This window comes from Podarcis bocagei, assembly GCF_964188305.1.
Source record: "Podarcis bocagei genome assembly, chromosome: 16".
Classification (NCBI taxonomy): Eukaryota; Metazoa; Chordata; class Lepidosauria; order Squamata; family Lacertidae; genus Podarcis; species Podarcis bocagei.
Genome location: NC_138142.1, coordinates 5679414 through 5696863, shown reverse-complemented (window position 1 = coordinate 5696863; position 17450 = coordinate 5679414). Strand labels below are relative to the sequence as shown.

General features: G+C 42.8%; 2 protein-coding genes across 5 annotated transcripts in view; both read right to left on the bottom strand.

Annotated features, from left to right (window-relative positions):
* LOC308576029 (uncharacterized protein) overlaps positions 1-17450 on the bottom strand; it is a 166927-nt gene that overhangs the window by 69987 nt on the left and 79490 nt on the right. The gene's annotated exons all lie outside the window — the stretch shown is intronic.
* SETD1B (SET domain containing 1B, histone lysine methyltransferase) overlaps positions 1-17450 on the bottom strand; it is a 69537-nt gene that overhangs the window by 28533 nt on the left and 23554 nt on the right. For all 4 annotated transcript variants that reach the window (XM_081174635.1, XM_081174632.1, XM_081174634.1 and 1 more), the window contains 2 exons: positions 13971-14083; positions 9571-10746 (listed from right to left, as the gene is read on the bottom strand). In XM_081174635.1, the coding sequence (XP_081030761.1) occupies positions 9571-10746; positions 13971-14083 (1289 nt within the window). The remainder of the gene's footprint in view (positions 1-9570; positions 10747-13970; positions 14084-17450) is intronic.

Below are 17450 nucleotides of genomic sequence, written 5' to 3'. Positions count from 1 at the left end.
AAAGAAAACTGAACAACAAAAGGCCTCGTTTACAGTGCTTTATTAAACTCTCACGAGAGGAAATTTAAACTGAGCTTTCCAGACGCAGAGGGGTGGAGGGAGATATTCCCCTGAAAACTGCAACACAGTCCCAAGACTACTGGCTTGTAAAGAAATGCCACCGTGCTGGTGTTTGTGCCGCACAATGTGGCAGGCTCAGGTGCAGCTTCCTAATTAGTTATCGCCTCTTACCAAGAGAAATTGGTAAAAGGGGCAAGTGAGAAAATGGGGCCGGTGGGGCGGGGAGCAGGGAGAGAATCAGTTGATCACAGTGGGGAACTTGCAGAGAGAGCAAAGCCACTCACCTCTCTCAAAAGAGGGAATTTCCAAGGGATGCAAAATGCCCCTTGTTCGTAAACAACAACTTTGTTTTGCACCAGAGGCTCAAGCAAGAGGCAGACTTTTAAGACTCTGGTTTGTGGTCCATCCCCTTCTTACACCTGTTGTTCTGGAGAGGAGATATCCACACTCCTGGGGATGACAAAGCCCTTCTTGAGAGATAAAGAAGAGGGAGGTGCTCTAATTTTGGCCATGGGCCATCCTCCTTTGCTCTAACGTAACAGAATTAACTGGCACCTTGACAATGCTACGTGGATACCCAGGGACTGCACATAAAGACCAGAGAGCACGAATGGGGCATTCAGAGCAGCTAACCAAAGGAAATGCAAAAGCACCAGAATTGCCTTGCTGGGGCAGACCTTGTTTAACAAAGATGGCTCTGTCACATTCCTCGCCCCCCCCCCTTCCAGGGAAGGAAGGCAACCCCCCCCCCCAGCTGCTTGTTTCTCAGCAACTGGTCTTCAGAGGCACTCAGCACCTCTGTCGGATTTTGCTCTTCCTCAAATCCGTTTTTGATTTTTAAAAACTTTCTAGGGGTTGCAACATTTCTTTTTAAGAAACTGAGACAAAGCATACACAGCCCCTCCTATTGCTTCTGAAGGGGATCCAGCAGGCTCCAAGTCAAAAGGGCAGAATTTTAAAATGAGCCATCTCATTTGCAGAACAACTTCCACCAGACATAGGCTTGCCATTCATCAGGAAAATTCCCGACATGTTCTGGTTTTCAGGGGAAAAAATGGGGGGGGGGGGAAATGTGGCAAAATGTCATGGAAAACCTGGGTGTATGGCAACGAACAATTCTGGTGGTTTCCTTGAAAAAGCTCAGCAACTTTGCGGGTGTCAGGAAAAGCAGACAGCATTTCATTAAGTTCTGGAAAAGGATAGCAAGAAGACCAGCAATGAAGGCTTGCACATTTGCAAGATGATTTGCGACTCAGATTGTGAAGTCTGCAACACCGCGATAACAAGACACTTAGGATGAACCCCCTTCAGACGAAGAAGTATCTCAAATTCTCAACCACAATAGCCTCTCAGCGTTGCTGCTCTATTGAGCCACGAGAGCTTGGCAATAATTGCGCTTCTCTGCAAAAAACTGCCATGCCATTAACATAGGATGGGGCAAGGCAATATTTAGCATTTGGTCTCCTGCCACCCCATGTTTTCCTAATTTGGAACCGGGTGACTGGAAAAGAGGAAGCCTGCAACTTTAATGCCATATCCCTGTTCAGATGCTGGAGGAGTGGAGCCTTGGTAATATTTGCCCCCACTAAAAAAATCCCCACCACAATGATAATAATAATAACTATTCCTTCATTGTTGCTACATTTTAAGCCATGGGTACTCAAGTGAAAAGAACACTCCGCTTCAAATACTCTGGTTTCTCTGCAGATCATATAAAAGAACACTCCGCTTAGCCATAAAACCAGTTTCCTCTTACTAGGTGTGCAAAAAATCCAAACAGACTTTAGGTTTGGAACCTACCGGTATTTTGCGTTACAAGGCACAGACTCAGAATGGTGTCATAATAAAAACAAGTATGCTCCTAAACATGTACAGAGTGTGGTTCTCTCACTACCACATTGTAGACGATCATGCACCAGATATAAGGATGTCAAGGTCAGAGGATGCAGTTTCCAATGAGGTGTGAGCCACGGTGGTGTCAGACCTTCTCTTGTTAGAAACTGAGCCCCCACACCCAGCAAAATAAGATTCCTTGACACATCTACATGGAAGCAAGTTTTATTGATTTCAGTGGAACTTGTACTCCAGGGCTGACCTTGAGATCACATTCAAAAGCTCTGCTATCTGGATTCATAATAATCTGGGCTGAAATAGGATGGTCAATGTGTTTGTGACAAATTACATTTCTCAACATATGCTTAATATTATTTATAAAATGAATACATAAATCCAAAACAACTAATTTAACCAAATGAACAAAAAAATCACAGCAAGAACAATTCCAGGGATCACTACCCTCAAGCTTACTTAGAAAAAAAGTTATTAGAAAAGGCAGAAATGATATGTAGCCAACACTGCTGCTTTCTAAGAAGGTACAGTAAGAAGACTTTGTGTAATATGCAAACTCTGAAAGCCTCAAAGTCTAATCTGGCACCTGAGAGCGAAAGAGGTACTCTTGCCTACAACCACAACTGGTTTTCTACACTTTCTACAGTTAATATGATAGAAGAGAGCCATCCTCCTGTCTGCTTCATTGCTGAGCAAGTTCTTCCCACTTTCCAATCCTGTAGAAGCAATGAACAAGCACTGCATGATCAAACCTACAGGGAGACTGTTTTCAGATAGCTGTAGACTAAAATCCCATACACAGTTAAAATGAGAGCAAGTTCCACTGTATTCAATTGGTCTTACTTCTGAGTAGACATGTCTAGGATTTTGCTCCTGATTCTAAGTCCCAGGTAGAGATCTATCATTTAATAGCCAAAAGCTGCATAATGTCTCACATTGATTTTTATCAGTGTGGCATGCAATTTGTCAAATTTAGGAAAGTGCATAAGAAATTAGATGAAAAAGGAAATGCATTTGGCTATGCAAATCTCTCAATCTCACATGGCCTCTTACAATGGGTGAACAGCTCTAATCTGTCTAATGGGAGATCCACTGAGGATGAAGCTGAACATGACTCTAAATTGTAGCAGAGGAGTGAAGGATCAGCGTGTTGCAATTACTACTGTGGCAGGTGTAGCCTTGGAAGGCCAGGGTTCAAATCAATCTTCACACATTAATTGGACATCCTTGGCCAAGTCAACGGGACAGAGGCACACCTCACACGAGGGACCCATTTCAGGGCTCAGAGTGGCCCCCAGCTGGAAAGAAAGCCTGTGGATTAGGTCTTGACCATTCCGGCTGACCTTGCAGTTATTTTGGCCATCTTTACCTTACCACACTGATGAATTACTTGCTGCCTGAGAGTAATCCACCAGGGACTGTGGGCAAGCAGTGTCCAGGGTGAGATCCAGAAGTGGGTACAGCCAGAGCCTGCAGGGCAGTGGTCCATTTATTGCAAAATAGCAGCTGAATCATTTAATTTTATGACAATACCTCCTTACTGAATCCTAAGGTGTTACAGGCTGCTACATTTTAAGCCAGGGAGAGGAATATTTGACCCCACCCTTGATGTTGCTGGACTACAGCCACTGGCCATGCTGCATGGGGCTGAAGGAGGACCACAGATTGTCAGAGGGAACACAGAACTAATAAAGATAACTGTACGTTCTGGGTGCATTCGTATGGGAAGCGCTTGTCCTTAAGGTATTGGAGCCTGAAGCTGCATAAAGCTCAAACTTGGAGCAAAGCCTGGAAACCCAAGGGTAACCAATCCAGTCTAGCCAGCATTAGTGTTATAGGCTCAAGCTGTCTTGCTCAAGTGAGCAAACAGGCTACTGAATTCTGCACCAGTTGCAGTTTCTGAACAGTCTCAACCTAGAGGTTACCAGAGCATAGACAACAGAAGCTGGACAATCCCCCTTCAGATAGAACCACAGCTGGACCACCAGCCAAAACTGATGAAAGGCACTCCGAGTCACAGAGGCCTCCAGGGACTGTCATGAATCCAAAAATACCCCAAATGTGCACATCTGTTCCTTCATGAGAAGTGCAATCCCATCCAGAACAGGGAAGCATCCACTAATAGTGCCTCAAGTCTTATCTGGATTAAGCTTCAGTTTATTGGCATACTGATGACTCCAAATCTACAGAAGATCCCGACCAGTTTTATGCTGATGTTAAATACTGTGGAGCATAAAAGTGAAACCCTACAACGATATCTCCACAAGGCTGAACAACATCCTTCCATCAACTTTCATGGTCAATCCAGAAGGACACCCTGGTATCGAAAGGAGTCAAGAGATCAAGGAGAACAGGGTTACACTCCCCATCTCTCTCCTAATCACCAAATTCTTGTATGTTCTTGCCTTGCTTATTCTTGCTAATAGAATGGACTAAGACAACCCACTGCCTGAAGCCAATCCTGTAAAATTTTCACTGGGGGAGGGGTGGGCAAGAATCCCACTGTGGAAATTAAGTTTGTATGAGAAGGGCACTTCAAAAAGCACACATGAAGCTTTAATAGATAAAGATAGTCTATGCAGAAAGAGGAATCTATTACCAAAGAACTGAAACAACCGATTTCAGAGCAGAATTGCAGCAGCTGTTAAACAGCATGTAATGACACAACACTAAACAACAGGAGGCAAAGAGAGAATATCACATGCATTTGGAACTGAAAAGGGATAACAGGGAGGCAGAACACAGAGGGAGCTTCATCCAATATAGCTACACCAATTCCTTCCAATAATAGATGCAACTTAATGGGGAGCACTTCCAAGTACATCAAAATGTGTGAAGCAAGTTCACTGGCTACTTGGCAGACTTTTCCCCATAGACTGTGGCAACGTCCATCCACACAAATATATGGCAACAATAATTTTAAGCAAAGTGAGAGATATAAGTGGATGAAAGAATGCATACGAACCTGCAAATTGAATTAGTATAATGTTTGAAAGGAAGAGCAGGAATAAAAATGGTGATATAGAATTCAACCTGATTTGTTAACTGCTACAGAACCAGGAATTGTATTTAACCAGTAAGGCAGGAGGGCACCTGTACTGAATGTGTACAACAGTTACGATGCTGATAGAAAAAAAGTGGACCTTACAACAAAATGTTGCAGTCCCATATGTCCCTGCTCCACTAAGCCAGCCATGCCCTCCAACAAGATACGCCATTCCATTCTCTCTGTTTTCTTGCCACAACAAACTGTTCTGAGGCCACCGAGCAGGCTCAGCCCTAACTTTTAGGGTCCATCCCCCGCAAAAAAATCTGTTGTATTTCTGCATATCTGCCGATTCCTCATTCTTGTGTGTGACTAGTGCTATTTTGGCTACATAAGTAACGAAACCCACAGTCTGAGTATAAATAGAGGGCATTACTGCATACAACAGAGGTCTGCTATTCTTTATATCAATCGTTATAATACCAATCATTTTGTATTATTTTTATTTATTTGAACTCTGTTTTTCCAAAACTATTATATATTCCTTGATTGTTAAAAAAAATCATTGTTTTAAAAAAGAATAAAATAAAAACTGTACAAACTGTACAAACAGCTATCTGAAACATTCAGATAATAATTAAAATCCATCATAAGCAACTCCAATAAAAAGTACATTGGCTCCTGCAGACAAGAGGTGGGGCTATGGAGCAAGTAGCATCCATGGGTGGGAAAACTCTGGCAGTTCACAGCTAAAGAAACCAACAGGAGCTCAAACGGCTTTGACATTGACTGATCCAGGAGGTGGTGTACTGAATTCTCACCATGCTGCCTGCCACTTGGTTTAGACCAAAAGGGCTCCCACACTTTGGGTCATTTGTCTCTGGTGTACTGAACCAGGGAGACAGGACCACATCAGTCCAGCATAAGGGCTGGCCACCCATATCCTATCATATTAATTTCCTAATTCCTTGCAAAAATAATAATCACTGCCAAAATTCAAAGCAAGGTAACATTCCAGGAGAGCTTCTGAAGTACAGATCTCATGCAGTTCACAGAGCAACTAGTACCAAGCACTACCATGTAAAAACAGATAAACAAGGAAGGAGTCACCTCTGATGGAATCATGACTTTTTAAAAGGGTCATACCCACTTTTATGATCTATTTAACAGATCATTCACATACTTTAGCCAGCTTCCTTTTTGGAGGCAACAAGAACTGGGCAATTCTTTGGGCAAACCAAACTGTGTTGGAGCAGGTCCTCCAGGACAGCACATGGGGAAACCTGAGGATATTGAGCCCCTGCCATAAGGGAGCCTAGAATAACCTCCTATGTAATGGTCACCATTTTAAACAGAATCAGTAAGCTGTAATAGTGCAGAATGGATCATTTATTGTCCAGCCTAGCATTTTTGGGTTATTTAGTTAATTATTCCTTTCAGAATGGTTATTTCTCCTAATGTGCATATTCAAGATGGCTTAACACAGCTTAGTTCTATCTCAATATGTGACCACATAGCTCTACATAAAAAGGACAGATACAATGGACTCCACAAGTGGCAATTATAACACATTTGCCATTGTGAATGGATTTTCTAACACAGAATTAAACATGCTCCCACCCTCATGCATTCCCACTTTTCCTTCCTTTGTTGTTGGTTCATTTTCCTACCTGCTGGATCACTGTGCTTCCTTAAGTACAGATGCTCCCTCTCTTAACCTTAGTTACCACAGCATCCATTTGAACAAAAGATACTTGTGGCCTGATCCAGTGCATGTTTATTCAGCAGCAAGTCTCAATGAGTTTGACTGAACTTACTGCCAGGTAAGTATGTACTAGACTGGAGCCTCCAGTGATGCTATTTCAGGGATCAATAACAGGAATTTTGAGGTGCATCCAAAGAAAGGATAATAAAGAAAGTACACTACGTTGTCTACTTCCAGAGCTGAATGTAGAGCCTCTTTGCCTTCTTGGGAGCCAGGTTAGAATCCAACTCTTAAAAAAATAAACCAGGTGGTCAGTTGTGGGAAAGCCCCTTGACTTCGAGCACAACAGTCTGCTTAACTGCTGTAACAATCAGGGCCAACCCAGGGCATTTTGACACCTGAAGCGAACCACAAGATCGTACCCCGCTCCCCACCAGGGAAGAAGGGGTGATTGAAAATCTACATCAAGAAGAAGGGAAATAAACATCTGCATTGGGATATTGTGCCCCTGTGGATTCTGCTGCCTGAGGCTGCCACCTCACCTTGCCTCATGTGTGGGCCGGCCCTGGAAACAATACATAGCTTATGGAAAATGTGTGTGCGTGTGTGATTGGTGTGGAATAGGCCACTGGCCCTAGATACGGTAAGTATATATTCTGATCACCTATTGGCAGCAAATCTCATTGAGTGGCCCAAAGAATGACACCCTCTCTGCCTGTCAGACAGAGCAACCTCAGCCTCTTGTTGCAAGGATAAACGAAATTAATAATAGAATGCAGGCACGGAGACGAAAACCTGGTGACTGTGATTTATCTTCCCACCCTTCGCTCCAGGGAGGTCTTGGAGGCAGCACACAGGAAGGTGCCTTACACCAAATCACACAACTGGTCCATTTTGCTTAATATTGCCCAAACCATCAGGCAAGGGACATTCCCAGTCTGATCTGCAGATACCAGGGATTGAACCTGGGACCTTCTGCGTGCACAGCAAATGCCTGGCCATTGGGCTGCAGCCCCTCCCCATTCAGAATATGCCTATGAATGCCAGTTGTTGAGGGAACATGAGCAGAAGAGTTCCTATCTGGCTGGCCACTGTGAAATGGGATGCACGACTAGAAGGGTCATTGGCCCAATCCGGATGCAGGATGCTTCTTGTGGCAATGTTCCTGTTCAGAAACAAAGCTCTGAAAAGGCATGGGATGGGTCATACATAGGAAAGAGAATTACAGTACCCCACCCTGGGGTTGCTATGCAATGAAGAGTGGGGATATAACTTCAACAAGGCAATAAAAATTGGATCCCAATGCTGTTACTTCATTTTAGAATAACATATCCTAGAGACCTAGACGTCACAGCCAACACACTCACAGCTACAGAAACTGCTATCCACAGAAAAACTGCAGCATACATTTCCTCTTTTATGTGAATTATGAAGAAGACAATGAAGATTGTGGAATCTCCTTTTAAAAAACAGGAGAAAGAAATCTTTGGGATGGAAAGGTGGAGACTGAACGTGCCTACCCTCTTTCTGAGACATCCTCTATCCCTGCTTCCCTCTTGCTGAGGAATTCTCTGAAAGCCTGGCTATGAACAACAGCCTCACAATAGGCTGAAACATGAGCCTCTGCTTTCCCAGCCTCTTCATAGGCTAAAGCCTGGCACTCCTCTCCATCTCATTTGCAAGCTGGAAAAGCAACAGCTCACATTTCTACAGGGGTAATACATCATTATTTCAGATTCAGTCCCACCAGAAAGGGGAGGGGAGATGACAACAACAAAAAGCAAACTATTAAGCTGGAATCTGCAATCACTTAAAAAGGGAGAGCTCACTAACTATTTTTATTTCACTTTTTATATGATTTTGCATTCTTGTGTTACATAGACAGCATCATTTTCAAGACAAACCTCATTACAAGCTGGCAAATTTGGAAATATACTTGACAATCTGATAACAAAGTTCAAGAAAACACTATGAGTGTTCTTTTAACTCATGTGCAACTGTACTCATTCTATGTGCCTATTTTATAGTTTTGTTTGTCATCTTTTAATTTTTATCTGTTATAATTGTTCTCAGTTTTATACACATTTTGAAACGAATTTTTAAAAAGACCAATTGTTTATATTTAATTATGGAGCAGGAAATGTCATAAGCCCCTATAGAATGGCTGAACGACTCAAGGAGAAGGCACAAACAGCAACATGTTTGAAGAGATACTGCAGTGAGGAAGAGTGCATTTCATGAGATCCAACTCTGAAGCAGATGCACAACTGAATCCTATGTATGCATGACAGCTTGGAAGGAAACTACTTTACTATCTCACAAGGTTAGCAAATAACAGACAATATTACAACTCCAGGGAGCCTAAAAACATTTACAACTTGACAGACCAAATGCTTGTTGAAACAAGGTGGTGGCTTCCAAGTGACAATAGCACAACCTGGCTAAAAATTGTTTCCCATGGGAGGTTTAACAGCAGCATGGAAAAGAGACTGCAGCAGGTCCCTTCTTGTCCCAGCAGTCAACCCAGCTGATGTGGAGAGGGAATTTTCACACAAGGCCTCAGATCATGCACCACATCTTCTCTGGAATACTCCTAACCAATTCCAATACAAAGGAATCACATCCATGTAGGGCTAAGACTCCCATCTTACAAATTAAGCACATCTTGTTTTATAAGTTAAACACTTTATAGCACATGGATGTTCCCCACAGATGCATACAGGCAACTCCTGGCCACTGTGCACCGTGCATGCAGGACATGCAGAAGTCTGCCCAGCCCCTGCGCAGCGTGGAAAATGGCACACGCGTGCCAATCGTACACAAGTGGGTCAGGGCCTGTACACATACTACACACAATTCTTGGGCTGAGAATTGGAGCTTGCACCTGTTTAAAACCAGCAATGCAATTATTCTCAAATGCAAAGCTCTTCACACCGCTTACATATATGTAAAGCTTATCTGAACCACTTACCTCTTCCATTTTTTCTGGAGTCGGACTATCGTTATCAGGCAACATTTCTTTAGGTTCAGAGGACTCCGTTTTGGAAGTCCTACTCAGCTGGTCAAGGGGAGTCAGGCTAGCATCAGGCATTCCTTTTGAATTCTGTGAGAGAGAAGTTATTCCAAGAATTGGCTCCTCATCGTCAGAATCCGGCAATGGTGTTGGACTAATGTCCTCCAAGCCTGTGCTGGAAGGACGCGAGGAAGGGGTTTGTGCTCTGTAGTTGGGCTGAGAGTTGGAACCAAATGTTGCAATTGGAGAAAGCTGGGAGGAGGAGGAGGAGATGGGGCTACCTTCCATTCTAATCTCATTGTCTGAGTCATGCTCATTGAGAAAATATAGCTTTGTTCTCTGCTCTTTTAAGAGCATCTCAATTCTTGAGTCCAAACTGTTGTGCTGAATTTCAGATTCTGTGGTTGGGGTGCCTGGGGTCTCGCTCCTTTCTGGAGTCTGTGTGAAGGGTACCACAGGTGGTTCATTGAGACTGTTGGGCTCAGGTGGGGCTGGGGGCTCCTCAGGTTTGTCCTTCACAGGAACAAAGTCAACAGTGGCAGCGGCGCTACTTTCAACTGCCATCTCCGTTGGTGTTGGTGGCGGCCGACGGTACTCAGTATCCCTAGAAGTTTGGGGAAACTGTGGCTCTTCAGGTTGGGGAAACGTTGTGGGTGCCTGGTAGGGGGAGAAAGCGGACTTGAAAGTCGAAGAACCTGTGTGGCTCAAAGGAGGAGTGTGGGAAAATTGCACAGCCTCTTGAGGGTGGGATTTGAATGCACTGAACTGATGTTCTGACCCTCGGAAAACACCAGCTGAATTATGAACATAATGGTGGCCTGGGCGTCTGTTATAAGCATCTGTAAATTTTGTTTCGTGTCTTCTGGGTTTATACCCAGAGTCCTGACTAAAGTGGTACGCAGGTGTTGTCTGACGACTAGAGTACGCAGAATCTTGGGAAAATGGAGTCCCCAGGCGTGGGGTAAGAGGGGTTCCTTGGGACTGAGGAGTGAATTGGCTGTAAGAGTTTGGGGTATCTTGCCGACAACTGGAAAAGGCGGTATCATGGGAAAATGGGGTACCACTGTTTGGGGTAGCTGATGATCCCACAGAAGAAGCACTGTTGTCTTTTAATTGTTTCAGAGTTTCAGCCAGCTGCAAAAAAGGAAAACAGAAAATATGCATACATTTCTGAAGTGCCATTGGAAACATTAAGACTTGAGCAGGGGGCCTAGCTATGCACACATCCAAGGAACACTTAAGGAGCCACTTGACAAGCATACATATAAACACTGCTGCTGCAAGATGATCAAGAGTGGCAGGCATCAGTACTAGCCCTACACTGGACAAAGGTTCCTGAAACCATCCTTTCATCTAATCTACCAGTTGTTGTTTTCTAACCTCTAGTGCATGTTTGTGTGGGGTGGGGTGGGGTTAATGAAATGTACCAACTATAAGAAAATTTGGCTGAGTTGTAAAAAAAACAAAAACAAACCCAGAATCTTTGAACAAAAACGTACCAGGGCAGCTGGAATTTTTCCAGCTATTGATTTTTTAAGAACCACATGCACAACCAACTGATCACTGTCAATTAATAGTTACTTTGAAGTCCTCTTCAATTATTGTAAATAGACCATTTCCAAGTTCTGAAGCTCACAGAAAAATAAAATGAAAGGTTTGAGAACTATGACGACAGTAAACCTAATACATATTCGACCAGGCAGTATCTGTAAAAAATAAATGACTCTATCCCCATCTTTCATGAACGGCCATGGAATTGATCTTGAAGCTAACATGGCAACAGTAAATCCACAGCCAATAAGATCAAACACTAAAAAGGAATCAGGACATCAAGTAACCGTGGGACTCAGCAGAAAGGACTTGACATTGTTAGCCCACTGTTATTCTCAGATGAAGAAACAAATGCCTATGATTAGACCATCTGCTTAAGTGGTTGTTGCAAGCGGTGGATGGCGAGAACTCCCTGCAATCCCTGTGTAAATAAACCCAGTGTGTGGTGGCTGATGCAGATAAATCTGAGGGGGAGTAAAGAGAAATGAACACTAGCGACTGATAAGGGAAGAACACAAAGTGAGGGAGTGCGGCATGGCTGAAGGATCAGCTGCCCACAATATAAACAGCGACAGGCTGGCACATGGCTGGCTGATCGGCATCACAGGGCACCTGCCAAGGCTCACAGCGCAGCCTCCAGCTGCCTTCCCTTTCCTGCTGCATAGACAGGGCTCAAAGAATGCACGCAGGCAGTAGTGCCAGGGTCAAGAAGGGTGTCCCAACCCCTAGCAGCCCATTCAGAAAACCTTCCAAGTCATAATTTGTAGGATCAGGAATGAGCACTGTGCCCAACACACTTCTCCTGTACCCTCACAGGTAGGGCTTAATTTTGGTACCACTTGATTTAATAATGCCAGGATTTGTCATTATGTCCAAACCAAAAACAACCAGTATTAAAGCACTGTTAACAATCCTGTAGTTTGGAGGGCTCACTCAAGTTTGTGGGTTTGGATGTAATGGTGAACAATGGACAAAGTAATGAATTATGATCCCTACACGAGAGAAAGGGGGAAAGGAATATTGATCAGAGGATTGTCTGAATGCAGCCTTTAATTACTCAGGAATGTAGAAGAAATGCCATTCCCATGTCAAGAAACAAACAAACATGAACATTCCCTAAATTCACTTGATGGATTTCAATGAAAGGCAGAAGAACCTTGCTCAACAGAGGGAGCTCAGTGCCACGAGCTGGAGATCTATTATGGTGCAATCATTACAGCTTTCTTATTCAAACATCCAAAAGAAATGTTAAGGGAAACAAAGGTGATAATGAAAATGAAGAAACCAAAAGCAAGCAGATTTCTTTTATTTTACATTTGCCTGATGAAAATAAAGGTTATGAAATTTAAGTATTCAGAGTAAACAGACTGAGCAAATGACAGAAAATGTCAGCAGAGAAGCACTTACAATTTTGGGCAAAATACACTTTACTGAACTAGGAAGTAGGTTCCTAAATAAAAGTAACTAGAAATGAATGGATATTTCAAGGTACTCGTCATATGCCTCAACAGAAAATGTTTAAACACTTATAAAGGGCACAGTGCTACAAACGTTTACGAGGGAGCACATCCCACAAAACTTACTTGAATTTACACCTGCATCAGCTTGCTTGGCTGCACTGAATGGGGCTTTCCAGTACCGCAAAATAGTCTATGCAAGCAGGCCAGACAAGCAGCCACATGGATTAAATTCAAACTCAGCCACTTTTGCACCTAGAACTCCCCATGTCACAAAATCATATTCTGTTTGTTCCATTAGTAGAGATTTTTTTGGAACATGGCAGAAATTACTCAACAAGAAGTTTTAGCATTTCATGCATTCTGTCTTTGTTGGCATTTTGTGCCAAAAACTGAATCCGCAGCATAAAACTTCAATTATTAACTACTACTTAAATATCATTGAGAAATCCCCCCTCCTCCACACAAACAACTTGATCTTAAGGGAGCAAAATAGGACATTGGGAAGGAAGCCATTTACAGCTGGTTCCTACACACCTATTTCAAGTCTTATGGGTTCAAATGCCCAACAACAGAAAGAAGCCAGAACAGGGTCTCTAGTTTTATTCTTTATTTCTTAAATGTTATATAGCACCTTTCTGCCAATGCGCCTAAGGTGGTTTACAATTTTAAACTACTAAAACACAGTCCAACTGGAGCAGGCCTCGATATTGTCTCTGCGTGCCTCCCAGCCTCGCTGCTTCCTTCCCACAGGGGAAGGTTGTGGACTCTCCTTCCTTGGAGGATTTTAAGCAGAGGTTGGATGGACATGATTCCTGCATTGCAGGGAGTTGGACTAGATGGCCCTCGGTGTCCCTTCCGACTCTACAGTTCTATGAAGGTTAAATGTAAAGCTTACAAATTTGATAATCAAAATTATTATTACCTGGGTCATTGTTAATATCTTATTTTTCATTTCCTGTTACATTAACTCATCTGACTCAAAATATTTTAATAAAACATGAAGTCCTAATAAGGACAAACAGGAAACAATCCAGCCTGCCGATCTCCATACATAGCACCTACACACAACTGTCATGTCCAGAATCAGACTGCAGCTTGGAACAGTTCCATGGATCTAGTAAAAGGTCTAGCGGTATCTGGAACTTCACAAGGACTTGCCCGCCATTCAAGAGCCCCTGAAAAGGAAGGCTGGAGATGACAGATGTCTGGACAGGAATGTCAAGAATGAATTTCTTGAGGAGACGGACAACAGCAGGCAAACTACCATTTGTTGTAAATGAATATCATCTCAGAATTCCCCAACAGACACAGTGCATGCCATTAAATCGCAAGTAAGTGAAAAGGTACCTGCGCAGTTTCATTCACGGTGGGCGATACGTCCGGCTCATTCTCCACAGGTAGAGTCTGAGGAGTGTAGAGTCCATTCACAAGAAGTTGATAGAAATGCATGCGCTTTTCACCTGGACAAACAGCAACAACTTTATTGAAAAGAACACACCACAATCCCATCTAGAATCCACATATTGCCAAGTCTCTCTGCAAACCAAGCCTGAACAGGCGCCAGTTCTGACTCTGTTGAAATATTCACTATCAGCTTGTTAGGCCAAGTGAAGCAAAAAATGCCTCATTGTGGTCCATGCAAGCACAAGAGTGCTTCATTGATTGAGTTTTATCTTGGAGCAGACTTGGAATAACATCCTTTTCTCGTTCTATCCTCACAACAACCCTGCCAGGTAGAGTGAATAGCCAAGGGTGATCCAGTGAATTTCATGGCTGAGCGTGAATTTGAACCTGGGTCTCCCCAGTCCTAGCCTTAAGTCTCTAATCACTACACCACTCTGGCTCCCTACTTCCAAAGGCAGATGACCCAATTCCAGATCGCCTGCTTCAAGAGCGGGGAGGGGTAACAGAACACAAAGTAGTAAAGGAAAAAGGTTAGACAAGACAAAGTTGCCCCCTCTTTTATTGCCATGTTGGTGCATTTTATCAAGGAGAGCATGTGTCTTCAACTCAGGACTGCTTCTTCACAGAACTGGCCTCCCTCTCCTCAACATGTTCTCAAGGGAGGAGAAATAGTTTAACAGCTGTAGGGATAAAACCATTTTATAGCAAAAATGTGTCTGCATTCAATGGTAAAATGTGATAAATCTTCAAACTCTGCAAGCCCAGCTCACTAGAAATTGGACATCAAATCAGTTTTTCTGTAAAAGGCACATTGTATGTGATCAGTAAAAATGTTATAATATTTGTCTTTTTTAAAAAAGCACCTGCTTCCCCTGACAGTGCCAACTAAGTAAATACGTATGTATTTTGATGAGCTTATTGATGGTTTTGCTGTTCAGCTATAAAATCAGTTGTTTATTTTACGTTGTCCTCTTCCCTTGTAGCAGTGTTGACAAAAGATATATCTTTCTTTATTTATTAAAATGAAGTCTGCAATCCTATGCTCACTAACCTGGGAACAAGCCCTGCTGAAATCAGCATGACTTACTTCTGCATAAAGAACATGAATAAAGTCAGTCTGCACAGCTAAACAGCTAGCCTTGTTGTGCAGCCAGCAAACTATTGCCAGAATTTTAGGGTCCAAGACACTAGCAGCTCAATCCCAGGGTCTGCTGTGCAAAGAGAAAACAGAGCAGGAACCAGTTCCTTCTCCAAAGTTATGGTGTTATACAGACAATAACTCAACCCAGTACAACCGGAACAATGCCATTCAAGCAGCCGAGCCGTGCTGGGGATGAGGGTACACACGCCATAACTAAGCACAGTTCTATTCATGTCAGCAAGAAATAAAACTGTCAATATTGAAGTGCATTTATTCAAATTTATGGTGTAGCCACACTTGGGAGTATTGTGGACAGTTCTCTTTGCCACTTCTCAAAAAGAATACTTGTAGAGCTGGGAAGAGGTGCAGGAAAGGGCAGCGACAATTATTTATTACTTATTTATTTCACAATACTTATCTAACACTTGACTGTAATAAAACTTCAAAGCGGCTTACAATAATGATCAAGAGGACAGAGCACCTTCACTATGAGGAAAGATTACAAGAGTTGAGGCTTCTTAGTTTAGAAGAAAGGTGTATAAAGTAGGACACGATAAAGGTTTATAAGAGAGTTAAGTTTCTGTCCCTCTCTCATACTTCTAGAACCCAATGGGATCATCTAATGCAGCTGAATGCTGGGAGAGTCATGGCAGACAATAAGAAGTACTTCTTCCCAAAATGCATAACTGAACTGTGGAATTCACTTCCACATAGTGTGGTGATGTCCATCAACTTAAGACAGCTTTAAAAATGGATCAGACAAATTGATGGAGGATAAGGCTGTCCACGTCATGATAAGGCTGTCCACGTCTTACCTCCAGGGTCAGAATCTGAATCCCAGCCACTCAGGAACAACAGTGCAAGAAGGCTACCGCCACCACGCACTGCCTGGGAGCCTCAAAGGCACCTGGCTGGACACAGCGGCACTAGGGGGCCTCAGATGTGAGTCAACAGGGCGGTCTGTATGAATCCACTGGTGCGTTGTTGCAGCAATATAACAGGAGCATCCAGTGCCCCAGGGTGCAAGTGCTGAACAAGCTAGTAGTAAAGCAGCCCCCTGCAGGCACCCAGTGGTTTGCAGTGTAAGAACCTGTTAGTAACCTCTGTTTTGGAGGTTTTGCTGTATTCTTTTAGCCTTTACTGCAAATCACCCAGAGAACTTCGTTTATTGGCTGGTACAGACGTGCAGTAAATAAATTTATTTATATTGCATGTAAGTGCTCCATGGGCTTCACATAATCTTAGTTATCCTTTGGCCAGCATTCTTATCCCCATCTTGCAGCTACGAGGACTGAGGCTTGGGGAGAGGGTGGGGGAGGTGTCTGCATGATTGAATTAATTTAAGTGGAGATTTCCTTGTTTGTTGCTTGGTCCCTCCGCCTACACTAGCTCCTAACACAGTTAAATTATTTGATCCTGTGTTTTAGTTGTAATTGGTAATTACTACCCCAGTTACAAAAACTAAGGTACAACACAAGAGTCCTTATCTCACACAAAAAGCAGCAGCAGCAAGCAGCAGCAAAGCTCTTAGACCAAGGTCTAAATTTCACCTCACATGACTCACTTAAAGCTACAGAGCTTTATTCTAAGGCCTGTGAACAGAATTTATGTTCTCTAGGATTTAGTCTTCTGAGTTCATCAAATCACAGTTAAAATAGTCGTTTAGATACCATGTACTCCCTTTAACATCAGGTTTTCTTTTAAAAAAAGGAACTTTATAGAAGAGTTGGCTAGAGTGGGCCAAACAGCTGTTCATCTATATCTCTGCTTTTTTATATCTAGTATTACATGTAAACAATGGTAGTCTGGAAACTAGTTACCGGTAAGTCAGAAATAGTGGAAATGTCAGAAATTGAGAAGGATGTGATCATAAGGATTCCAAAGGCTAGCACTGGAAGCTTACAGAAAACTTGTTAAAAATACATTTAAAAATCAACACAGGTTTTAACACAGCTGCAGCTCAAACTATAAAGCAGTTATGTTAAATTTTCCTGATTCTCAACTTGGCTGTAAGCCTGACTGAGTTCAGTCAAATATATTGCCAATAAAATTTAGGATTATACCACTTTACAGATAGTTAAGCTGTGGTTCTCATGCCGTGATATGGTAGTAACTCAGAATAAATGTTGATAAAAGACTGGATGATAACTGACCTGTTCTAACAATTTTTTCTTATCATTTTATTAATGACTTTATCTAACATACATAGATGAATCCTCATTTCACAACATGAGAAACCATGCAGAGGAACATTTAACTGCAGCTGGAGATTCAGCAGTGCA